Source organism: Calidris pugnax, unplaced genomic scaffold (assembly GCF_001431845.1).
Source record: "Calidris pugnax isolate Ruff unplaced genomic scaffold, ASM143184v1 scaffold435, whole genome shotgun sequence".
NCBI classification, from domain to species: domain Eukaryota; kingdom Metazoa; phylum Chordata; class Aves; order Charadriiformes; family Scolopacidae; genus Calidris; species Calidris pugnax.
In genome coordinates, this window is record NW_015091240.1 from 2,973,371 (window position 1) to 3,000,477 (window position 27,107).

The 27,107-nt window shown below is 39.6% G+C and overlaps 1 protein-coding gene across 14 annotated transcripts in view; it reads right to left on the reverse strand.

Moving 5' to 3' along the window:
- BRSK2 (BR serine/threonine kinase 2) overlaps positions 1-27,107 on the reverse strand; it is a 325,870-nt gene that overhangs the window by 53,257 nt on the left and 245,506 nt on the right. For all 14 annotated transcript variants that reach the window (XM_014960001.1, XM_014960011.1, XM_014960006.1 and 11 more), the window contains exons 6-11: positions 22,018-22,051; positions 21,058-21,126; positions 18,005-18,151; positions 10,626-10,657; positions 5,005-5,169; positions 4,198-4,295 (exon numbers count right to left, since the gene is read on the reverse strand). In XM_014960001.1, coding sequence (XP_014815487.1) covers positions 4,198-4,295; positions 5,005-5,169; positions 10,626-10,657; positions 18,005-18,151; positions 21,058-21,126; positions 22,018-22,051 — 545 coding nt within the window. The remainder of the gene's footprint in view (positions 1-4,197; positions 4,296-5,004; positions 5,170-10,625; positions 10,658-18,004; positions 18,152-21,057; positions 21,127-22,017; positions 22,052-27,107) is intronic.

The following is a 27,107-nucleotide window of genomic DNA, read 5'->3' on the forward strand; positions in this document are numbered from 1 at the left end:
CATTAGAAAGGAAAGTGGAAGAGTGCAATTTAAAAGAAAGGAAAAAGAAGAAAGAAGAAGGAAGATGAAGAAGGCAGTTAATGTCAAAAGAACGGAGATAAGTAAGCTCAGACTGCATCAATGTTAGTTAATAATAAAGTCTAAACAAGAAATATGGAAAAAGGCAAGAAAAACATTTTATGAACAGATATTTCAAAAGGCAATTTAATCCAAGCATGTTCAAAACAGAAGACTAGCAAACGGAAATTCAGCTGAGTGACACTTAAAAAAGTGACAGGACAAATATAAAGTGGACACTAAAAGAGAGGGAAGAAGAAATTTGAGGAGGAATTAGCTGAAGACTTGACTAACGATGTTTTGTACAGCCATCAGAACGAGAAAGCTTGAGAGAAGGACAGTAGTCAGAGGGACCATGAGGGAATCAACAAAACAATTAAGGAGGAGAAGGATATCGCTAACAAGCTAAATGGTTCTTTTATATTAGTCCTTGCTGCTTAAGATGCTTGAAGATATTGATTTCCAATCTATATTTTAAACTATCAAAGAGAGAGACTAAGCAAAAAGAGCAGGTGGTGAAAGACACCAATAAATTCAACAACAGCAATTCACAAAGGTGTGATGGAAAATACATCCAGAAGCTTGCATGAATGTGGTTGAGCTTCCAATAAAGGTATTTGATTCCTCTTTAAAATTGGCTACCATCCTACACTATACATGGCTGAAGGTAGCAAGTATTGTACACGTTTTTTAAAAGGGTCTGAGTAACAAACAAACAGGGTACACAGTCTGTCATCACTGTCAAGTCTGAATATACTAAAGAAATAGTTAAATACACAGCCATCCTGCCCTAAAGACTAAAGTGGTGTCATATAAAAGCAGTGGAAGATTTTCCAGAAGCACAGGAATTAAAAACAGGAAAACATCCGGTGTTTGCCCTTCTCTTCTTGGCCCTCTGGAAATATTTCATATGGAGGGAAAAAAAGTCCTAGTCTGGATCTGTGATAATTTTGGGGATGCATTTTCATTTTATTTCACATCAGAAAAGTTAAGCCATTCCTAAGGATTTTTTACAGAGCAAGAGAGAATGGTATAGGTAATGATCCAATTATAGAGGCATTGATGTGGAAGGCGGGAAATAAAGGTTCAACTTCTGAGTTTGGAAGAGGCACCTATATCCTATATGGCTATTCTGGCCCAATCTTTTGTTTTCTGGTTCCTAATAATAAGAATCTCAACCCCACAAAAGCCTTTTCCACAAGGAGACATCAGTCGACACTCATGCATTTTACTGAGAAGTTTCTCATTTATATGTTTTGAGGTAAAGAAAATGGAGCTGAACTCGAAAGACAGTGAAGGTAGCCCTTTCCTGGCCCTTTGAGAAAGCTTTATACAGCTGAAAAATGCAAAAGGGACACCAGAAGAGCCAGTCTGAGCTGGCCATATTTTTACTTGCACCCATCCTTTCTGAGATCTAACATGCAAAGAAAGAGGAAAAAAACAAAATACTCTGACATGCCTTTTTTTTTTTTTTTTTTTTTTTTTTTTTGTTTTTTTGTTGAAAATACATCCAGAAGCTTGCATGAATGTGGTTGAGCTTCCAATAAAGGTATTTGATTCCTCTTTAAAATTGGCTACCATCCTACACTATACATGGCTGAAGGTAGCAAGTATTGTACACGTTTTTTAAAAGGGTCTGAGTAACAAACAAACAGGGTACACAGTCTGTCATCACTGTCAAGTCTGAATATACTAAAGAAATAGTTAAATACACAGCCATCCTGCCCTAAAGACTAAAGTGGTGTCATATAAAAGCAGTGGAAGATTTTCCAGAAGCACAGGAATTAAAAACAGGAAAACATCCGGTGTTTGCCCTTCTCTTCTTGGCCCTCTGGAAATATTTCATATGGAGGGAAAAAAAGTCCTAGTCTGGATCTGTGATAATTTTGGGGATGCATTTTCATTTTATTTCACATCAGAAAAGTTAAGCCATTCCTAAGGATTTTTTACAGAGCAAGAGAGAATGGTATAGGTAATGATCCAATTATAGAGGCATTGATGTGGAAGGCGGGAAATAAAGGTTCAACTTCTGAGTTTGGAAGAGGCACCTATATCCTATATGGCTATTCTGGCCCAATCTTTTGTTTTCTGGTTCCTAATAATAAGAATCTCAACCCCACAAAAGCCTTTTCCACAAGGAGACATCAGTCGACACTCATGCATTTTACTGAGAAGTTTCTCATTTATATGTTTTGAGGTAAAGAAAATGGAGCTGAACTCGAAAGACAGTGAAGGTAGCCCTTTCCTGGCCCTTTGAGAAAGCTTTATACAGCTGAAAAATGCAAAAGGGACACCAGAAGAGCCAGTCTGAGCTGGCCATATTTTTACTTGCACCCATCCTTTCTGAGATCTAACATGCAAAGAAAGAGGAAAAAAACAAAATACTCTGACATGCCTTTTTTTTTTTTTTTTTTTTGGCAAGAGCTCAGGCAATTTGTAACTCTCATGAATGTGGTTTCTTCAAGCTGCTATTATTAAATCTGTTATTTTTCTTTGCTCTTCTTTGTTTCTGCAAGGCCATTGCTAATGGCTAATGATGAGATATTCATCAGAAGCATGATTGCTCTTAATTAAACCTTGCCCCATGTTCTCAGAGATACTGCTGGGAACAGAGGAGGTGGAAACCCCCCGTAGAAGGGGAAATACAACCTACGAACACTCAAAGAATAATGCTAAAAGAGGCTAAGATGTGCCGATCAGGCACAATGATACATTCAGAGTAGTGTTTCCCTGTTGGGGAACATTTTCACTCCCTGTACAAAAAAAATACAAGAGTAAAGCATAATATTTCAGTTAAAACCACGAAAATACTTTGGCATGTGGAAGGCCGATATATGATGTATTTAGGGCATAGCTACGTATTCACTGACACTCTGGATATGAAGATTCTAGAGTCACCTTGCTTCTTTTCTTATGACAAAAGCAGTTCTAAAACAAGACGATGGTGTCCTTACATTACAGGATAATCTGTTTGAGTCAAAAGCTGATTACTAAAGTGCTAGATGACAAACTGCACTGAGCAAGAGGCTTTTGACCACAGGACCTGCAGTTGGCACATCTACCCGTCTTCATCAGGATCCCTGCTAACATGCTCTCTGTAGCTCCATCCAGGTAAGAGCTTAAAAATTGCTGTGTTGACTAAGAATTTCCATCTCTTTGCCCACAGAAGAGATTTCCCTGCAGAATGATAGGGCCTGGAGCCTGGAACTTGGATAAGGTAATAATTCAGTGGAGTATTAAAAAACGTAAAGTTCAATATACCACTGCCCTGTATGTTTGTGAGATTCCAGGCTTTCCAGTGAAAATAAAGAGCACTTTACTTTTAGCCTTCCAAGTCCTGAAATACAATACCTGAAAATGACAACACTACTATGTAAAAATGCCATTTCATTGATAGAAGTGACTAATCCTTTATTAGTTGAACTTTTGTCACTCTGCACAACAAGAGTCGTTTACATAGGTAGTTCCTCAGGGAAGCAATTTTCCTATTGTGTAGATTAGTGAAGTCCTTGGTGATCAGCAGTACCCTAAAATACTATTTTTTCCAGGAATAAAGTGGTATCACCAGAGCTTTATAAGATACAGAATCTTACTGCATATTAAGCTTTAAAAATCTTTTAAGTTAGTCTAACATGTATACACTATAAACAGGTATGTAATATTATTCGTACTTTCAACAGTGTTTATGTTTACCTACAGAAAAGAGAATGTGTACACACATAACTCCATAGGGATGCAATACTACACAGTCTTACTAGCTTAAGTTTAGAAGCTGCACTTCTGCAAGACCGCATGTAGATTAGTAACTAGAAAATTCTGCCACTAAACTATACTGCTTCTAAACCTCATCTGCTTGTATAGATCCAGCTTGCGGGTCTATGTATTTTTTAAGATCTGGTTCTTGGATGTTTCTGCACTGAGACAGACACATCCAGAAAAATGAAGCCTTCAAGTTTAACCACAGAACAGACCTGCCTGCCTCAGGCTGAGGATTCTCATCAATGCTGTATACCATTTCAATGGGATGGTAGCAGTGATGCTAGGATTTGGGCATATATTTAAAAAAAAAGAACAAAAAAAAAAAGCGAAGAGGAACTACTTGAGATGGGTTCATGGTGACAGAGGTCATATCTGTAGTACCTATTTCATTTCTAGGGGGAAGATCCTCATCTTCGTGACTAGGATACCTCTCCTTCCGGTCAAGCAGAAGAAAATAAATCATTTTCTCTTGGTTTTCTCTGAAAAAAAGAAGAAAAAATCTTTACATTTGAAGAGAAAAAAAATTGACATGTAGATAAACGTTCTTTACAGTTATTCTAAATAAGCTGGAAATAATCATGTACTTGCCAGCTAGATACACAACCCACAAAGCTTTTGAGAATCTTACTGTCTCCAATGAGTAGCTACTGAGAAAAGAAAATATGATTCCTACAGCACACAACAGAGGCATAGGACAGATGAGGTAATATGTCCACAGGAATTCCAAACCAAGGGTGGCAGCACGACAGATCTCGGGAGCCTCTAAGTGCTCTTTCCACTATGTGCCTCTCTTAACCCCCCAGGAAATACACCAGCTCTCGGATGTAAACTTGAAGTAAATAAAAATTTGCCAACAAAGGTATACCCCACACAAATAAGAGCAATGACACCTCCCCATTCGGACTGCATGGTCCATCTTTTCATGAAGTGACCTTGCCTGGCAGCAAAGGAAAAGACAGCACCATGCCTCTGTTGCTGGCCACACTGTAAGCTTCTGATACACGTTGCAAGAAAGACTCAGTGCTTGCTTCCAACACCTCACTAGCAAATGAGTAGCCAGAGGGTGAGAAGTTGCTACTGGTCCCTCACAGCAAGATACGTGTTAAAGTGATCTCTGCCTCTCCCCAGATTTATAAGCATCCCAGCCCGTGGACACCCAACTGATATTAAGACTGAGCAAGTGCTTACTCTTCTGACAACAAGTCCTGTAAGAGTTTGTTTCGGTCACGGAAGCAGCCTAACGAGTGCATGCTATCTAACACGTCTGGATCAATGTCCTCCAAGGAAGGGAGAGAACGAATCTGCACCTTTCGAGGGATTGGTTGCTCTGGTTCTGGCTCGTTCTTACCCCCTCTGCAGAGGAAAGAAGATGAGAGAGAGAAAGGGGGCAGGGAAAGTAGGAGAGAAAAGAAACATGAGTCACAAATGAACCTGCACTCTGAAACACAGCCTGCAGCAACAGATGGAAATAGATTGTTAAATTCCCACTGAGAAACCAGAGCTCACAACCAGGCAGATATTCTTTTCAGAAGAAACTGCTGTGAAGGCTGAGAGTGACCAGCACCTTGTGGATTTAGGTCTTTAATGAGAAATGCCTGCATTCAGTCAGAAAGGCAGTAGGAACTTCACTTACCAGTGCCCTCATAATTTAAGCAGCTGTTCAGCATCCTAATGCCAAACATTTTATAAAACACTCTGTGGTTTTAGAGATGCTGTCTCATCAGCAGGTCAGACCTCAGGCTACTAGGCTGAAAAGTACAAGCTGAACGATTCCCTTTCAAAGAACAAACAGTCACTGTTTTTTACCAATTCTGGTTACAACTGGCATTGGAGCAGTTTCTTTCTTTAAAGCTTCCAATGTGATTAAGAGAACTCAGTGTTCCAGTCCCCACTTGACACACTCTAAAGGATTTTTGGGGAAACCAGGCTGTTTATATACACACCCAAATACAACAATCTCTGCTTCTCTTCAGACATGCAAATTTGAAAATTGTGGTCCAGGTGTGATGCTCCAGGTCAGTGGCAGACCAAGGAATACACCATTAGCAGTAGAGCATCTTACTCTAAGAAGTAGTTAACACAGGCTTCCTGCATAATTATCTCATCCCATTCACTAGACTCAGGAAATATTGATTATTCATTGCAATTAAAGGCCCTGACTGTAAGAAACAGAGTATCTAAGGTGTCAGGGTATCTGCAACTGACTCCATGATATATATTGCAGGCACCCTGAACATCCTTTGATTTTGTTTAGGTAGGAGGTGAGCAATTTATGTAAACTCTATCCACCCAAAGACATGGGTTTGGCCATGGTGCTATTTTGGTTGGAGAACTGTCTACCCCAAATCTTTCCTGTTTCTCAGTGGATGCTTTGTGCAACGCTGAGGTTTTCCTACTTTGCGGGTGAGGTTCTCCCTTTCCTTTATGTGATGTAAATGTGTGACTGTTGGGTCCAGGCTTGGGTTGGTTCCAGGTTGCCAGGTAGGCAACAGGAATTGGGAATATTTAAACTGCATCAGATGTCAGCGTTTGCTGCTTACAGGGCTGTGTTTGCGCAAGAGATTCTTCTTTTTGATGATAAAGTGAACACAACTTGTGAACTTACTCACACAACTTAAAATGCTCTGGGCTCAGATGTGAGCTGTCTGCACAGAAAAAGGAGCTCCAATTCAAATGCATCTAATTTTTCTTGGGTAGGTTAGAAAGCCACTCTAATAGGATCATATGCAGGAGCTCAAGGTCTCAGCCAATGTACCAAAAGGAGAGCCAATGCAGACTATCTCCTCCAAGGTAAGAAGGCAATACTAAGTCGTTGCAGCCAGGGCTCTGGTGCTGGGACAGAGCAGTTAGGTGCTACACCTTAACCATAGGAGATTGCTGGGTGCTACTTGCAATTTATTTTTAAGGAAGTTAAAATGCAGTTGTGAGGCATCTGCTCTGTTAACCATGTTTGTGAAACATCATTTGCAGAAAGACTCCTCAGAAATTTTCACTTTATCTTCCCTTGAAACAGTGAAAATGTGCTCAACTCTTCCTGGGTACATGGAGTCAGACTCTCGCATGTGTTACATGGGTCATGACAACATGGGTCAGATCCCACTTCTCTTACACTGAGCACTTACACACACCTTGCTGAGTTTTGTTCAGTTTAGGGGACTGGAAGCAGAATATATAGGAAAGAGACAGAATCTGTTCCTTGAGATTCGCTCTTGTGTGTCCACCACTAAAACACAGCTTCTGACTCCTCCTTGGAGTCTCTTAGAAGTGGCTATGTCACCTGCAATGTCACCGTGGTCCTGAATCTAAGGGCTAGATTAAAAAATCCTTGTTCAACTAAAGAAAAATCTTATTCATTGAGTGCCCTGTCTTTAAGAAGTAGCTACTCCTACCTCTCAAGATCAGGATGTAGCTCTCAGCAAGTAGTAAGTGATGATCAGATTATAACCTTAAAGCCAGTGATGACATTGCCATTGAGATAAACTCTTGCAGCATGGACCTTTGAACAGCAGATCATGAGTGGTTTTGTTTCTTAATGTTCTGGAGTTCACTTTTTAAAAGTATTAACTTAATTAATCATTCACTATGTTACAAGCAGATGTCCTTAAGGTAATTTAAAGAGATTAAAAAGAATTACTGTTTTTGAAAATTTCCAGAAAATCTGGGTTTTCTACAAGTTGTCCAAGTGTAGAGCAGAATATCACTTGCAAGTTTCTTCTATATCAATCAGTGGCGGGAGCCCGTTCTATAGAGCACAGCTTACTATCTTCTGTGCATGGAAAAGTGGCTTTCCCTTATGCCCTGCACCTGGTCAGCCTCAGACACAGTCAGGAATTTTCACACCTCCTCATCAGGTACAAGCAAAATCTGCAAAGTGACACCTCGTCATTTGGCAACGCCATTCAGTGCTTCAGGAAATGAAAATCACTGGGTCTTGGCTGTGATTGGCAGGACTGTATTGCCCGTTCCATTCTCAGTCTAGCACAGAGGGACAAATTTGTTGCGTTTCAGCCCACATAGACATCAAACAATGTCACACAATGAATACTGCAAATCACGTATATTTTTTAAAGGCTTGCATGAATGTAATTGCTGCTTTAAAACCCATCCTCTTTTGTGAGGATTGGTGGATACAATGGCTGCGATTCCAGACCAGGGCAGACGTTTTCAGTCTCTCCATGAAACTCCCTCATGAATTTCACCAAGATGCACATTTGCATCAGTGCAAAGCAAAGGGGAACCCGTACAGTTATTCTTTTCCTGATTTTAGTAAATTTGGTATCTTCACAACTAGAACAATAACTCAGTATTACAGGAGTATGTATTTACCATAATAGCTAATATTATATGCCTTCTTGCTTTATTAAAGAAAATGTGAAAATAACTGCAGTTTATTTCCTGATTTATGATAACCTGAGCTTGATGTAAAAATAAATTATTTCAATTAAAAAGGCTTTAAAAGCTCACTCAATTAATTTGGGTGGAAGAGCAAAAAGAACTGGAGGTTGGTGATGAAAGGTTTCTCTTTGGTTCCTTTTTTCCTTTTTTTAGGCTTGTGAAACATGATTTCACCTTTCAATACCTCTTTACCTGTCTGCCTAGTCTGCAATTAAATCTTTTCCTCAGTAGATAGTAATTTGAAGAATTAATTGAAATCACCTATATGTTCTAAGTACAACTTTCAGGTCAGTAACTTATATATGACAAAGAATTAAGATTTTACATACAACAGTATAAATTAAAAATGAAGGATGTGAGCAAAACAGCCATAGAGTAAAAACACTTAAAACTCCTTCGTCTGTGTCAGCATCAATATTTCCAGGCAAAATAAATGCAAAGAGGCTGTGAAACATTATCAGATGAAAGCAGTTGCATTTTGGAGGTGGGAGGGTTATTCACAGACTAAATTTAGCCAAAGGAGGTTAACTTCCTTAGGTCAATCCACGGCCACTATAGAGAAAATGAGAGACAGGCTCAAAAAAAGAGCTACTTTGAGCAGAATTTTTGTTTTAGGCAATTTGAAGAGATTTCTGGAAAAGCCTTTCTCTCTCTGCATTGACTACACGAGGAGTCTAGGGGAGACTTGCTTCTGCAAAACTGAGCTTTAACTTCTGAAAACAGCCTCAGATGCTATTTCCATTGGGGTAAAAAACTGTTGTGTCGGTCATCAGAGTCTGACCTTCATCAAGAAGTACATGAAAATGTTAAAATGCTCATGTCTGCAGAGAAAAAAATCTTCAAATTCTAAATCTAGAATAAAGTAATGAAATAATACCTGTCTAATTGTGCATGTGAACCTAGGACAACAGTCCTTTAACAAGTGAAGATTTCCAGACAAAAATTTTGAGCAGGGTCAGAATAATAATATAATTGATCAATGGCATTTCATTTTACTTCCTATTACATTTCTAATCAAAGCACAAGGAAAGTCAGCTGATTTCACTCCATGAAGAAACAGAGGGGATCAGCTGATGTAAACAGCATTTACTAGTGAGACATTAGAGGAGGATTATTTCAGAAGTCACAATTAGAGATTTTCCCCCCTCCATTTCTCCTACATTTATCCATGAGAGTTTAAAAAAACCCAAATACTTGCAGCAAACAACACTCCAGTCCTTCTTTGGTTTAAAAAGGTGCCATGTCAACTGGTAACTGTAGAGAGAATCAAAAAGCCATGGGCAGAATGCTGCCACCATTTCAGGTTAACTAAGAAAAAATCATGTTATTCAACAAACTGTTGAATGCCGCCCTCAGGTCCTGTCGAAGTCAGATAAATCCAGAAATGAAGACTGCCCATAAGATAGAATTAAAGAAAACAAAACAAATCAAAACAAAGGTTCTTTTTCTTTTTTTCCTGGTGACAGGCTTAAATATCAGTTCATATCATCCTCAAATATTTCCCAAGAGCAATGATAGGATTATGAAGGCAGGACTTTCCTTATCACCCACCAGGGGAACCTGCAGGTATGCTGACCCAGAGAAGCATGTATCAAAGCATCATTTCCTAGTTTAATATGTGAAGTATTCTCCTTGGTTTGATTAGGTTATCATTGGTATAAAAAAAATAAATTGTTATTTACGTAGATTTCTTGAAATACTATTAAGGCTACACAAAGTGCAAGGTCACTTTTAAAAGTCATCAATCTTCCTTATCCCCAAACCACTAGACAGGAGCATACTTTTCTCACAGACCTCTTGTTTCACTGTCAAGACTGCTGCTTTTAATCAAGTCACAGAACTACTCTCACATCAACAGGTTACAAGGTCAGAAGCAGCCTCTTAGCTTGCTGTGAAGAAGGAGTAGGGATTATGAGACAGAAAAGCTCTTGTTCACAGGTGCTTACTTATCAATATCATCATTTTTGTTTCTACTTCAGAGAAAAGCCAAGATGCCAAGAAGGAATAGACGAAAGCTTTCTTGTCAAAAAGGTATTACAAGGGATTGTCTGTAGCACTTGGAGAACAAACTAAATATGGCTGTTAGTTGGGGTTTTTTTTTGCTGATCACTTGCAGGTATCTTCTTAACACAACAAGTAGCTGGACCAAATGACTTATTTCAAACAATTGTCAGCCACTGTATAAAAAGTGCCTGGCTTTATATATATATATATATCTGAAATTATATGAGTAGCAAAGGGTAAAAACCCCCCAAACATTAGACACCTTTCTGTCTTCTGCCCCTTTCTCCACCTGTATGAAAGCTGCTTTCAAACTTCAGTCTCTGTATCCAGAGAGATGACTAGGATATAAGCTCCCGTAACAGAACCAATAATGAATGCATGCAAAAGTGAATTTAAGAAGTGTTACTTACATATACCATATGTGTTTCTGAATGTGTTCTAGCTGTAAAGGAAAAGAAAACAAGGAATAGTGCTGTAAAACAGAAAAGGTAACTTGATAAGACATCCTTATGCAAGGCTTATTCAAGTAAATCCAACATTCCAGATATGGATCTGTGTAAACAACAGGAACTGGAAGTGACACTATAGTTCTGGACTTAAGGAATCAGTCAGGAGCAAATCCCAGGAATATGTATAAGTACAAGGATTCACAGGAAAGTGTTTCGGCAGTTCAAGTTTTTCCCTTCCTAAGCCCTTCCCCCCTATAACCTAACTGAAGCTAACAAACTGCTCCTTTCTGTATGGGCATAATAGCTGATTCTTTATACCTACAATTAATTTCTAGTTTTGTTTTGGAAAAAGAGAGAGAAGGAAACAGAAACAGGTTTGAATAAATAACACAAATAAGCAAAATAAATTGTGCATGTGTGATATGACCTTCTGCCAGGACTCATTCTTGAATGGGTTCACATTTATCATTTAAATCTAAAGACCAAGTAGAATAAGGTTCTATGTCAAAACAATACCATTTATTGTTTCAGTACCTGAACACCAGATTGCAAATTTCTTTTGCTTCCCTCTTTCCTGTTTCATACATGAGCATTTTACTACGTAATGGAGGACTGATCAAAGCTGAACAGTGTCTCCTTGTCCATCTATGGAAGGCAGATGCTAGCAAATGTTACACGATGACCACGTTTTCCATAAATACGGGGAAAAGAAAGTAAAACCCTTTTCCCAAGAGAAATTCTTAACAGTAGAGAGAACACACTGTTCATATGACACACTTACAGCAGAACCTTCCTAGTCTATTTCTGTTGGTTTGTGGGTTTTTTTAAGCATCATCACAGTAGAAAAGAACTTTTCATAGTTGTCCAGGGATTATTCATTATCCAGACAATATTTCTCATATTCTTCATTATGAAGCACCTTTGTACATGCAGAACAATATGCACACTCACTGCACACAGGTTTGCGTTTGCGCAACACACAGGTGAGAGGCAGGGGAGAGCTGGAAGGAAATGCAAATGCTAACAGCTATGAGATGAAATCACAGACCCATTAAACTGGTCAGGAAGAACGGAGACAGCTGTCCTGCTCTTATTACTTTCCACTTCAATTCCAGAATAATGAGAATCAGAGAGGAAAAAAAGAAAGAAAAAAGGAATGACAAACAACAAAATCTCAGAGACAGAAAGTAGGTGTTTGCCACAGAGTGCAAGGAATAGGAGACCTCTGTGCTATGGAACAACAGCTCTGTATCTGGGAAAACAGGAAGATATGAGGTCGGCTCTATATGAGATCATTTTTTAAGTGAGACAGAGCTATTCCTGAAAACAAAGAAACAAGGGAATACAGCTTCGGAAAGCATGACAGGAGACTGGAGGGATCAGTATGAGAGACAAACAGCCTCCTTTAAAACCAAGACTGTACCAATGCTGCAATCAGAGGTGCAGTTGGTACTTGCATATCTAGCTGTCTTCTAACCAGCCCAGGTGCTGGGTGCACACAGTCCCCCAGCTGTGGCCTCAGCTCTGCCACAAGAATCACACACAGTCATTTCATCTCTGCACTACTGAAAGAAAGCTGGAGAATTCCTCAGACCCTGCCATCTCCCCCGACCAGCTAAACTCAAGGAGATAAGATACACATTATGGGTGTTCCCCTAACAGCCTGGAGGTGCAGCCCTCTTCCTCCTGGTTCTTTCCAAGCTGAGGTACAACCACAGAATATAAGAAGAGCCTATTTTGTACAGTTTCCATGGGACAGGATTTTAGCATGGTTACCTATCAGGTCCATAGTACTGTGATCTGCTAAGGAGTGTACTGTAATTTACCAAGTCTACTTGGTAAAGTGTGCTTGGTAAAACTACCCTATGAGATGCGTATCTACTCACTATTTTCATATATACCACATGGAGGGTTAGAGACATTAATGATTTTGGACAAGATGCAGATGACACAGCTAAGCGATGTCCAAGCCTCTTTCATGCTTGCTTCTCCTGCTGCATTTTCTGTCTCCATGGGTCACATTGGTTTTTTGTGCCTGCGATATGCACAAATGCCAAGGCAAAGCAGATAACAGCACTTCATTTTTTGAGTCGGAGAGGGGGAAGAAAGGAGGGTCACCAGTTCATGTCTTAGTCACAGAAACTCTGGGCTCCCTCAAAGAAGATGTCAAAGACAAATCCCGTCTACCCATCCCTGCTGATCAATCTCCTTCAAGCTAATGAACCAACAGCATTTTACTGAAAAAGAAGCCCCGTAGCATCCTGATATACATTTGAAGGTGCACGAGAGCTCTCACAGCTGCTGTTTACCTACACATCTGCCATTCAATCCACATCAAAATCATTGCTGTGAAGTACGCTGGGATATCCCAGATATTAAAAGTATTCCACGAAACCAGCTTCTATTCTGATTCAAATGTAATTGCATTGAAATGTTATTACAAGTGTGCTTGCTGCTGCCAACATCTTCACTGCTTTTTTAAAGGTAATTAATTAATGCTTTGTTGCTTTTCATCTGCATTAAAGTGACAGGAAGGTTATGGGAGGGCGACTGGTTTTGAGAAGAAGTCTGTATGCTTTTTACTATGCAATGCAGGGGAGGGAAATACACAGTGGGAGCTAATCTCACTCCTCCTGCCTTCATTTAAAGACAATGTTTAAATGCATTTAAATGACGAAGGCATTTAACAACCCTTCCCAGGGGGTTCTTCTTGCTGTTTGCACATGAGTTTGCCAAATTTAATGCCATTTTATGGAAGTTGTAAAAATGTTGCTTCCTAATATCTCCTATCCACTGCAGGCATCTCATGACGTCATCTCTCAAACAACAAACACGTTCAGATCCACTGCACGTGCACAGGCAGAGGAGAGACTTCTGCAAGCTAAATTGATGTACTGGAAGGAGAGGGGGGATTCCTTTATCATGGTTTTATGTAAAAGTACTTCCAATATGTATTAAACTTGTACACTAAAATAGTATTTAGTAGCCCCGCTTAATGATGAGACCCCCATTGCGACACCCATTGCGACCCCCAGAGCTGTACAAGCTCACCAGAAAAAGAGGTCTTCTCCCCCGAGGAGCTTACATCTGAATTCTAAGGCAGGGAACTACAGATGGAGACAGACAGGCAGATGGAAAACAAGACAGCGTTGTCTACATCCTCAGCACTGAACTCAGCAGAGTGGTTGCCAGGCTAAAAAGTTCTGACCTGAAGAAAAACTTTCTTAAAGTCTGTGGTTATGGATGAGGGCTTCTGGGCTTGAACTCATGTCAAATTTCAAACCTCCCTGTCCAGAAACAGAACAGAATCAAACCCATCTGTGCACTAAATCAACCCACACCTCAGATGAATCTTCTTCATTCAGAAGATCCTCTAGTTTAAACCTCTTTAAACCTACTGTATAATGTCAAGATAGAGGCTCTTCCTGACCAAAGGATTCAAGCCGGCAGTGCAAACAGCACTGGTAAAACCATTATCTGTGTCAGTAGTAGCAGCCGTACTACAGCAGCCTCTGGGGACAAGGACAAGGAATCACTGTGCTATGTGCATGGTGCCTGAATAGGCCTTTGGCAGCCAAAAGCTTACAGCCTAAATACATCAACTGGACAATTACCTCCATTCTACAGGTGGTGGAGTGAGATAATTTAAATGATGTGATGGGCACCTTAACTATAAGACCTTCTAGAAAAAGGATGGAGGAATCGGGGTGTGTTTTCCCTTGTTCATTTTTTCAACATTGTTTAGATACTCCAGTCCATCATTAGCACACATTAGACACAAGAAAAAATAATATCAAACAGAGAGCAGAGAGGAGATTCTGAAAGTGCATGTAATTTAAGTTGGATAATATCCAGGGACAGGTATTTCAGACTATGTGGAGACCCAACATGGAAGATGAGCCATTCTACTCTGGAAAAAAGTGTCAACACTGAAACATTAACTGCTTTACCAGAATACCTTACTCTGCAATATCTGCTCTGATCCACCTTGCTCCACAAAGTTTAGATAATGCTCATCCAACATTAAAGGGAAAGTGGATCAAAATCTCCTTACTCTCTCCCCTTTGCCTTTGTGTTTCTGTAGAAATGCAAATGGATTCCCCTACAGGAGCTGTAATTCTCTGCTGCAGAAATGCTGAATCATTTGAAACCTCCAAGGAAAAAAATATCCACTTTCCGAAGAGCACATAACTAGAAGAAACCTCATCTTGCAGTACTGCAGGCACCGAGAACACTCATTCTCTTCTGTAAACCTTCTCGTACTTAAAACTAGTTCAGTCTTCCCTCCTGACACTACTCCTACTAGAAAGCTGTCCCAGAACCCTACTAATATGGCTAAAATGCTTCTTCTCATTTCTAGCCTACTTTAATGTAAGGCCATTTGACATACATTTGTTTTTGTGCCAGTATCTTCCTTTAGTTTAAATAATCATTCTCTCCCTAATAATTACCTCTAATGAACATGCAGACAACCAGTACAACCTTTCTCAGACAACACCTACGTAGACTAAGTAGAGCTCTTTTAGGCTGTGCTATTCAGACAGGCTCTCTCAAAAGCTGACCACCTTAAGTACTCATTCTTTTTTTGATTTCATCTTCCCTGAACATGGGTTATCACAAATATGACCAGCAGGTAGGATCAATTTTTGCAGTCTACCAAAAGAAAAACATGGATTCTTTTATTTTAAAGCATGTTTAGTAAAACAGGCCCAATAAAGGAGAGTGGTCAAGGACATACCACTAACTATGAGTATTAACAATATTCCACTAAGATAACATAAAGTTCTTTCCATATACAAAGAAAGGTAATGCCTACTTCTTAAGGCAGGAAAGGGCAAGCAACAATAAATCTGAGTACCCTCCTCTCCATTAATCCTCTCAGGCTTTAACACTGAAGCCGAATGATGACAGTTAAATGTGAATGCTAGTTCTGCTTTTGTTGATCATTTTAACAGATGGACTGGAGAAGGTGTGGGTGTGCTGTGAAATGGCAATTACTGCAGGGATGGAAATGCAGTTGGATGAGAAGATACAAATCAAAAAGGGAACAAAGCAGATAGGGGAAGGGAAAAACGAAAGAAAAAAATTCTGGTGACCTTACATTTCACTGTATTTTTCTGCTGAATTCATCAGGGAGATATTGAGCAAATGATCAGTAACAGTAACAGCTACATCTGTACTTATTGTACCCAAGCCACAATTTTGCTCAGATCTTTGTATAGATATCAAATTGATTCAAGTGAGATAGTTTCTAGGAATAGAGGCTTCCAAATAAACCTATATTTATACTTTTTTTCACAGGACACAGCTAAAATAGAATTCAGATCTCTCCTCAAAATGAACTACATATTCCCAGCTCCTGTGCAGTAAACAAAGAGCTCCCTTCTGCTTGGCAATCTCAGCAACCGGCATGCTAACAGCATAGAAAGGGAAGTGTGACAGCAGCAGGGACAGCAAATGGAGAGACCCTAAAATAATGAAAATAAGATTGCAGCTAATAACAAAGAACTATCCTTTTTTCTTCCCAGCTCTCAGCTCTTGAATATATTTTATTTCGAACTCTTATTCACAATTCACTGGTCAGTGCCTGTCAATAATTATCTGATCTGTTTTTTTTTCCCTCCCCAAGGAAATAAAAGCTTCATTCTGATCAAGAAAAGGGGAGGAGGGGAAGGGGTCACTCTGGGAACTTGATTTACCTTAACTGTTTTCTCTCTTACGCAAATACATTCTCTGCTGTATTCCACAAGTCAAAACATTTAGGGACTATGCTCTATGGCAAAACTCAGCCAGAACAATTCAAAGATCTAACGTCTGATAATCTGCTCCCTGGCACACTCAAACCATCAGAAAAATCAAACAACAGAAAAACTGTTGTGTTTACCTTAAAGAAAAGAAACTAAGCTAGAGAGAGACTTGGTGACTTCCTGAGTCATGAAGAACAGCTGTCTCATGTCTCAGGGTACAGCCCTAACCTCTGTAGCGTTCTTTCCATGAAAATACTTGGAAAAATATTATTTCTTTCTTTAAAAATCTATTTTAAAAATACCTTTTAAAGTGTCTCATGTTTTGTTATTTTTTTCCAATCAGTGCTACTTACACACTGCAAGTGTGATGGCTACTGGGTTTGCAGAAGTAAGGATACTAGTAATAGCATAAAGAACTTTTCACCTACGTCACCAAGTAGAGCATGAGCTGGTTTTGTAATGAATGAAAAAAACCCAGCTGCAGCTGTCAGGTAATGATGTAAAGAGAGTTGCGAAGGGAGTTTCAGTTCACTTCTTATCAGACAGGTGTCTGCATCCCAACAGCACCATCACAGCTGGCACAGACTGATGCTGTTGTTAGCAATCTCAGCAGAGAGGCCAAGCACTGATCTGAGAGTTTATTTATAAATATTTTAGCAGACTGAAGAACCAGGAGGAGTTTTAAATTTACATTTCTTTATACATACTCCCACTCAGAATCTGTGAGCTTAGTAAATCTGTATAAAATCATCACCAGAGCCTGACAATAGGATTTACAAGGGCAATGTACCCATAAAGACAGAAGCCTCCACTGACAAGCAGGCAATCTTGCTTTCCAAAATGATTTTAATTGCTAATTTTTTTTAATTCCCCAAAACATTAACACAGTGTTAATGAAGGATACAATCACTACACAGTGCTCACCCTTGCAGGGTCTCTGTTGTAGTGATGGGATGTATCCTAGATGCAAAGAATCTGAATGCAAATGGTGCTGAATGCCAGGAGCTCAACACTGTGGGCCTAATCGTTCTCAGGACCACAGAGCACAAGATGAAAGTGCAGACAAGAAGACACTTGCTCTGAAGGCTGCTAGAGGATAATGCAGAGCACAGGCAAGATAGAATATAATGCAGGTTGCGTGGCATGAAGTGAGAAGACATCACTTTTGTCAGAAATGTAAGAATACCATACTCTGTCTAATAGCAAAGCTTCAAATAAGTCTAACAGTTTTCACCTTCAAACAGTTAGATCATGTCCCCAACAAACTGCTGTACCAGCCAGGAGAGCCAGACAACTCAGGTGGACTCCAAAGTGTTTAATGGGCTAGTAGGCACTGTGATGATGTTATGAGGAATTTGTTCTAAATGCCCACTGTTACATATGAATGAGATTATGAAGCTAAAGAAGAGACACAAAGGTAATCTGCCTTCACGATTCAAAAGAGGAGGTAACTAACTTCTTTCCCAAGACTCGGCCAACTGCACTCATTCTTTGCTCAGGAGGAAACACACAGGAGTGGCAGTAAATCACAAGTTGCCTTAGTTATTCAACCATAAGCCTTGCTCACATGACTCGCAGCAAATGCCTTCTTACCGTGAGACGTTTCGAGGCATCCACTTCAATCATCCCCCGCAAAAGGTTCTGACAGTCTGGGGGGATAAAATGTGGCATGTGGAACACTCCACGTTTCACCTTCTCCAACAGTTGCCGCAAGTTGTCGTCATCAAAAGGCAGGGCACCCTGCAGGGATGTGACAGAGTGGTGGATGGGAGAGATGAGCAAAAGGGAATTGGAGTGGGCAAAAAAAGAACAGCCAAGATAAGCATGACGAGAAAATTGAAAAGAGGAAGTCAGCACATAATAAATTATTATAAAAAGTGGAAAAACATTTTATCCATTGAAAATAAAGCATTTCTTAGTGCTGCTGTATTTTCTCCAACATAGGAAACAAAACTGAAGACACAGGTTTTTTATTAGACCTTTAATTAGAAAATGACTACCAGTATAAAACATAATACAAAATATGAAATTGCCTTTCCAGGCAAATTCACCAAAGATGCATGGATTCACTTAAATTCAGCTCGAGCTTTTGATCTGCTGGTAATCCTCCTGGGCATACTTTCACAGCAGCAATGTTTATCGTCTCCTTACTTTTAATCTTCCTGAGACACATTTATTGCAGACATTGAAAAGGAGGTGAACAGCATTTGAGAGACTTTCAGTAAAGAACACCCTCTTTCTGATGGAGCAGCGAAATGACTCAGCTGAAAGAAATCCTAACCAACGTTAGCCTTTGGAAGCAGCAGACGTTCTACCTGTTTAATATATTTCATCCAGTTCCCATGCTGTGGTCAGGTCATCAGTTCCTATTGCTTCCCTACTGTAGCTCACTTACATGAATGGTTTGAGGTTTTTTCAGCTGAAATTACATTTTGAATAGATCATCAGCTTCCCACAAAAAGCAGCAAAAGACCTATCCTTGCTGCAAGGACAAAAAGGAAAAACAGAAGTTGAAATCTTTTGGATAACTCCACCAACTGAAGCTGATATCCTTTTATAGCAGGTCTGCACCTTCCTAGATGTTCTCACTTCCTTCTCTCACCGCCTAATTCTAGTAGGTGCTGAGCTTCCTTGATTTCCAGGATGGTTTGTGGGAAGCTGCAAGCTGTCAGCTGCTGTGATAATGAACCTTTAAATTGTCAATTCTGGCACTGCTCTTACTACGGTGAGTAGTGCATCTTTACAAGAAATCCTGTGTCTATGGTTTATGGAGACCAACGGCTCCATTTACAGAAGCCTCAGAAAGACCACCTGATGGCAACTGCTACTGGGCGCTATTTAATGTTTGTTCATTCAAGTGGCCTTGAAGAGAGAGACTCCTTCTATTCTGTAACCAGTCTCCCGAGTTACCTACTTTTTTCCTAACCATTCCAGACTTAAAGGAAAATCAATTCTGGTAGTTCAGTACTTTGGCAATTTAAGCCATGATGAAGTCAGCAAGGCTGCTTTGTGGCATTTCCTGAAGGTAGCAACTACAGCTCTTTTATTACAACCACCTGCTACTATAGTTTGAGAGTTTTTGTAGGGTTTGTCCTGACATAATTAACTAGAGAGCTCTGCACTCTCCACCAATAATAGGCTTTTTTCAATTGTTTTGCAAGCTCATGTATATATGCAGGAACAGATGAAGATTCAGCAACAGAAAGACACCAAATGTTGACAAAGAATCCTCCTGAAAATGAAAAGTACACTCCTCCAAATCCTAACCATCTCGACACATCCTCTCTTCTAAATTCAAGAAGTTATATTAAGAACTCATTATACAGTTGTATTTTATCAGCCATGAAAATAGCTGCTCAGGAGCAATAGATGACCAGGTGCTATCTAGTGAGATAGTTAAAATTCTCCCCTTGCAACATCACAATAAAATTCTAAAACTTCAAAAATGACTAAAAAGAAAAAAAGAGTAAGATTGGTTACGGTTAATTAAAGCATCATACTGAGATTACTTCAAGGTATTTTATTTTGGACCATTAAAAAAACTGCCTGCATATTTCTTGAAACAAAAATCCTTTAAAATTTTCAAGTGTTTTAAACAAAAATAATGTGCAGAATCTAACTCTGATCGTACATTGTACAAATACTTTTGTCAAAATAAAACATTTAAGTGAAGTACTTAAATGTTTACTAATAAAAGTACAAGGACATCAGAATTTGACTTCAGGCTTGTTATTTTATAATTGTAGGTGATCAGTTGACTATTACAGATATAAAAAAATTAACAGGCACATAAAATCTATTCTCACATACAGTATCCTATCTGCAAATGCTATATACTTATATGAACATTAAATATATTTTCCTACATTATACTATGGAAATTGATAACAAATGCTAACCCTATCTGCCTTCAGCTGGACATCCAATTGTTGTATGTTTAGGAGGATTATATTACCACTGCAAATCGGAATAAATTCCACAGAAAATTGAAACTTTGATCAAAAGAAGAATAAGTTACAAGTTACCACACTTTGAATCCTAAAGAAAGTATTACTGAGCCAGATGGAAACTAATTTAAACTTTGTACTACTGGCTCATTTTTATATTCCCAAGTGTACCAAATTAAATGTAGCTCAATACTTGCATGAAACAAAACTGTTGCGCTCAAATCTTCTCTTGATAAAACACTGCAGTTAATGTATGCATATACCTACTAAAACACATGTATACACATTGCAGAAAAAAATGAGTATTTCCCAAACCCAGCCATATTTTGATCCTGTGAAGGACAGCTTATTTGACACACTCTGTATCCTGAAGTTTTAACCCTGCACATCCTTTCCAGTCAAAAAATGTACTGCAATATCACAACACAGTAAAGAGCATTTATGGAGACAAGTTTTTGATGCTTGTCTATGCTCTTCTGTGCAGGGCAGCAGCATTTCAAAGAGGCAGTGAAATATTCCTCATGCTTTTCCTTTGGGACTGATGTAGAAATAAGAGGAAAGGATGCAACTGAGAGATATAAAAATAGGGGAACTAAAAAAACCCATCTGTACATGATGTCAATAAAATCACCATTAAATACAGCAGCATTTTTGATTTTTCTTTTCTTTTTAAAGGATAGTGCAAGGAAGATGACTCACCACTAGCAACGCAAATAAAATGACTCCGCAGCTCCAGACGTCTGCTTTCCTTCCATCATATTTTTCTCCCTGCGCAGCAATGACACAGAAGTTCAAAAGATTGCTCACTAGTAAATGAATTACTTATCCTTGAAGAACAAGAGAGGGGAGAATGGGAAACCCCACATTTCAACCACATTCAACCACTTGCTTCCCAAGATGGCACTCCCAATTAGGAGGCCATGACACATGACTTTTTATGAACATCAGTTTACAGTTGTATTTGGGATTTGCAAGAACAGGCTCAGAAGTGGGGAGTAGGGTAACAATGGTTGACAACTCACAAATGATTAGATGTGGCACCTAAACAGTGTCAGAGAAGCATTAAGGATGTCAAGAAGGTGTTTGTCTCCCCCCTGGTTCTTCAGGGAGCTTGTCACCAGTCACATCATTTGCAAACTCATAGTACTGTCTGGACAGTCTCTTCTGTATGCTTTTTGGTTAGCTTTACATTAAAGATATGTTTTGAAAGAAGGGAGTCTTGGCCACTGAAATCTTGGATACTTATTTTCAGAGGACGAAGGGAGGGTAGAGGGAAAGGATAGTTCGTATCATTTAACGGAAACCAACATCACTGACAGCCAACCCTGGTTCTTCTACCGAAATGACAGCTACATCAGAGGCAGGAAAGCGTAGGGGACTGCATCCCCTGGGTGGAAAGATCAAGTTAAACGAGGGCACTGTATTTCTGTCTGATCACGTGGCACAAAGGGTACCTGTGAGAATAACACACGATCATTTCATGTGGTCGATGTGGCTTGATTCAGGGCTGAGCCAAACAAACAAAACCATAGTTACGTTCCTTGTGTCCTTTCCAACACTGTCTGCCTTTTTGACAGATTTCCTGTACAGAAGGTTGCATACTTGCAACGAGTGACACTTTAAAAAATGTATTTTTACACAGTAATGTAACCAACTTACCCGGATGACTTCAGGGCAAGCATAGTGTGGTGATCTGAAACACAAAATACAGTCAAATGAGCATGTAACAGCCTGGTATTTATGGATTACATGCATTCTCATTTTGTTTAGCAGAATCATGATTGGCTTGCCTATACAGAATTCAAGTGTGCAAAACCAGCACTTTTCTCCTTACCTCAATGAGAACACATTTCTAAGAAACTCACAAAATGGTCAAGAAGTAGCACAATTCAAAATTCAATGGTCCTACTATGAATTTCTTAAAAGTGAGGAAGGAAGAGAAAATCAAGCATATTCTGTGACTACATAGAATTCCAGCCCTCTAACCCCAGCCTTTAACTTGGCCTTGTATCAAACTAGAAGGAAGGCACATGCTGGATAGCCTTTTAAATGAAAAAAGACAGAACAATATTTTCAGACAAAACACATGCATTCCTGAACCATGCCTTGCATCTCTTCTGCTAAGATTGCTCTCAATTACTCCAGCGGTCATAAAAGCTGCCAATACATGATTTCAACACGCATTTTTTTTTTTTTCTTTTAAAAAACTAAAAAGGATGGACAGTAGTACTATTACCTAGTGAGTTAATATATTCTTTTCGCATCCTTCTACTCATATATCTCTGGTTTGATTCCTGGCTGAGAATAGTTAATTACTTCAACTTGCCAGGTAATCATTTTAATTCCTAAAGATTATAGCCACAGCTATTTATTTTATAGCCTTCATTAAAGTAACTTGACAAGTGAAAGGGATGCAAACTGTCTGAGACCTGTGTGCAAATCATGCTATTGTTTATACTGACACCTCCCAGCAGTCCCTGAGCCTGTCTTCATTTGTGCATTTGTTTCTTGTGACAAATACAATCATGGCTGGGCAATACCTGTCTCGCAAAGTAATGAGCAAAACAGAAGAACCGTGAGGTTAGCTTTGTGCTAGGACACTGCATTAATGCCCAGTGAGACAGCCCATTAATTGAATTTCCATACACACTGTGCTTATCCTATGGCAAAATATCATCCCATGGGCACAGAACACTCTGATTTGGTATCACAGCTTTTGGCAGACCATGATAATAAACTCAGGATACACTTGGGACTGCAGCTACCTTGACAGCAAAGCTTAAGAGAGGAGAGAAAAATTTTAGAAAAGGTGGAATTCAGAAGTCTAGTACAATATTTAATTTACCCCACCCACTCCACCCCCCATTTAACAGGTTATCGCAAGTATTCTAATCGGGTCTATCTGCTCAGTAGTGATCCCAAGTGTTAAATAAAGCTAGATTTTTAAACCCCTCGATTTGAGAGTCAAAACAGAGAATGAAAACAGAGCCTTCCTTCAGAGAGCTGGCCAGAGTTGGTCCTTGGTTTACTGGAAAATATATCTGGGGGAAACAAAGGAGTGCAGACACAGTCTAGGTAACTGTTGAGTTCCTGTCACTCAGTGTGTCTGAGCTTTTCTGTCTTGCATGCATTTTAGCTTCTGTCACGTATGATGCTACTATTGCCTTTACTACAGAAGATGAGTCATGAGGACACACAGTACATTAAATGGCTGCCACAGGTGGTGTCTGTGACTGAGCTAGAAACTTAAGCCAGACCTCTCAAATTCTGCATGGTATCCTGTACGGTTCAGCATCATGCTTCAGCACAATACTTTTTGGGTGGTCATGCCATCTGGGCACTGGAAGAATCAGTATCACAGTTTGCAGAGTGCTTCCGAGGCTTTTACTTGTATGCAATGACTCCAACAAAGACTTTAGAACTCTTAATTGTGGATGCTGACCAATGCAACCACCTTGATAGCTTCCTGGGCTAATATCCTTGAAAAGAAGAATGCAAGCATTGTGAAGAACCCAAGACAGGTACTAACCAAGATAGGCTATGTGTCCCACTAGCAAATGCACTTAAAGCATTTACCCTCCTGATGTCAGCTGCAGTGCAGTGGAATCTGCTATGTGTCTTACAAAGCACCACTGAAATTCTGCTAAAATATGGGAGAATGGGCAGAGAAAATACTATAATAAATCCTTCGAACAAGTTGGATTGATTTGATCATACAACAGCTGCACTACAACTGCCCAGAAAGCACAAGTTTCTGGCATAGCCATTGTGAATTCTTGCCAGCACAAGATAGCTAGGTATCTTCAGCGTTATCTTGGCTATCAGCTCTAAAAAGATTCCTCCGGCCAGCCAGAATCCATAGAAAACTCATTTCCATGCTGCCAATCATCCAGCAACTTCAACTGCTTTAGAGAGAAAACTCAAATTTAATCAAAAATCTATTTATCTTTCTCCAGAGTCATGAATATTTCTTTGGGTTTTATCAATAATTATTCAATATACGTGTGTCAAGAGCAACATTCTCTGCCTCTTTCCCTAGGCCACCTCCTCATCTCTGTGCAGCAAAAGCCACAATCTGCCCTTGATAACAAGTGTATCGCTCAGCAAGATCAAGAAGCAGCTGCTGCCTGCGGGTACTGCTGCTGCAAAAGCATCGAAGTTGGCAGTGTTTATTTCAAGGGTGATGTGGAGTTTCCCAGGCTAGTCTGCCTGGGGCAGGAAGGGCTCTCTGAATGGTCATTCGCAGCTATGACTCTAGGACACAGTAACCTTAAGGATCTTGAAGGACCTTAGCAAAGCATCTATGTGGGATTTCAACCAGAGGAAATGAGCCAGAGTGCAATGGTGAAACCCAGGACAGCCCTGGACAGATAAGTCAGGCATTCAGAAAAAAATGTATATATTCTTGATGTATCTATCCTGAATGTCATCTGAGCAACTAGAAAAGTAGTTCTGGATCTGTGCACATCAAAACACAGTAGCACAGCTACAGTAGATCTGAAACAACCAGGGCCATATCTTCAGTGCAGATGTGATGTGCCTGTGACCTACAGGCCTGCCTCATTACGTAGGTGCACTGTGCACACACAAATCAACTGCCCATATATAGTTTATCTGGGAATATACAGTAACTGCTTTTCCAGAGAGAAGCAATTGGTTGATCAAGAAGCATACGGAAAGCTGTGCAATCCTGCTCCACAGTGTGACAAGTCACGTGTTATACTGCCTGATGGGTTCCCAGGTCCCATCAAAGATGAGACCCATGTCTTAAGATGGCACTACCTGGGGAAGAAGAAAAGCTTTTTTTGAGTGCCATTCTTTAGGTCTCACAGCTGGAGGGAGAGTTTCTGTAGAGAGGGAGTAACAAGAAGTCTCCTTCCCTCTGTTTGTCTTATGCATGAAGTTACCTTGACACAGGAGGTTGTACAGGTGCACCAAATTCCTTCCATGTCTAGCTGGTTTTGCTGTTTCTTGGATGCTAGGGCATTCCTTCAACCCCTGTTAATCACCATCTCTAAGCTGGCTTTCAGAGACAGAAGCTATCCACTAGTGCAAAAGGCCACCTGTGCTTTCCCCCCATGCTGGGTAGCAAACGGCTGAGATAAAGGGGAACACCAGAGGAGTAGTAAAATAGATAAAGGAGAAGGACATGTTAGGGCATCCTGAGCAGAGAAAGCGACAGCCACAGATCACACAGAAAAGTAAGAAGGGGGAGACTGAAGAAATGGTTCCAGTAGCAGTAGGTAAGGCTGCAATTAAGGTAGTAGTTGCAGTTAAAGCTGAGTGCTATTTTGCCGTTAAAGTTTCAACTCAGTCATTTAGCTTTATATGAGAAAACTCGGCATCTAGCCCTCAGCTAGATCTTACAGCTGTTTACTCCTTGAGTGCAAATATGGTTTTGGGGAATCTGCAAATCAGTTCATTAATTAATATATCAGTTCAAATTATTAAGACTTGGAACCTTTTAGAGATCTGACTTTAAAAAATGAAACAGACCCTTATATTAAAAGGGCATAAAATTGCAAAGTTCAGTATTCCAAAGTTAAGAACGGCTAAGTCAGTGTGGGGTGGTGAATGTATTGCTGTCCCCAACACCTCTGTTTGACTTGCGGGAAGTCTGTAGCAATGTGAGGGAAGGTTAGTGCCACAAAGGACAAGCTTTTGATAGAGGCAGCTGATTGACATACTGGAGAATCAAACTCTCTCTCTGCCCCTGCCATAGAATCTTTCTGTGAAAGAAAATGAACAGGTGCCTTAAACTGAGATGTTCACAGGTAATTATGAGTTGCAGGTCCCCCAGTTTTCAAAATCACAGTGCGACACATCTGAAGTTTGATTTACAGTGTTTATAAGCACACGGAGCAGCAGCTGCAGTCGGCAGGCACTCTGCTGTACAAGTTAAGGACTGTTATCAAGCACTGACTATTCTGAGATATTAGGCCCCAGAGTATCCAACTACACACTCAAAACCGGTTGGTAATTTTGAGTTGCGTTTTGCAGAATCACATGTCCTCGTATAAATGGAAATAACCAAATCAATGTGGCAAATATAATATGAAAACAGTATAATTAATGTTTGTAAACCTAAGATAATATGATAAAAATCCTATCTAGCATTCATAGCAAGGTTTGAATGCGGTGAGCAGAAATTATGAATGGGTCCATAAAATGAAAGCTATGGAAAAATCAAACATTAAATAGCTGTTTATTAAAAACACCCCACAGCATCCAAACATCAAACGAGGCAAAGATTTATTGGAAAAAAACTGTACAAACTTGTAGTTAATGGCCATATCCTAATGTGCATGGGCTAAGTCAATGCTATACTGGCAACGTGAAGAATACCACATCTTAAATTCTCAGTGCTTCATTTTGCAGACTTAAAGCTCTTTAACATACCTTAGGATGTACTATAGGTGAGGCTGGTATTAATGGTTATTAATAAGGTTGTCTGGTATTTCCCTTTATAATCCTCATTTTAAATTGCTTATGACTTACCATCAATTTAACAACTTAACAACAGTTTTCCTTGCTTTTTGTCTGCCTCAGACTGGTTTTATGTTTGTGTGTGTATGCATCTTGTGAACAGGCCAATATATTTCCGCTATATAAATCTAATCTGAATTAAATGTTTTTTCCCATAAAAAAAGAAAATTTCTACTATCCTCAACTGCAAAGGGAAAACCTGACATATTTGTTTGCATTCTTTAGAAAAATGTATGCAAACTAGAAAACTGCAGTTTGCATTT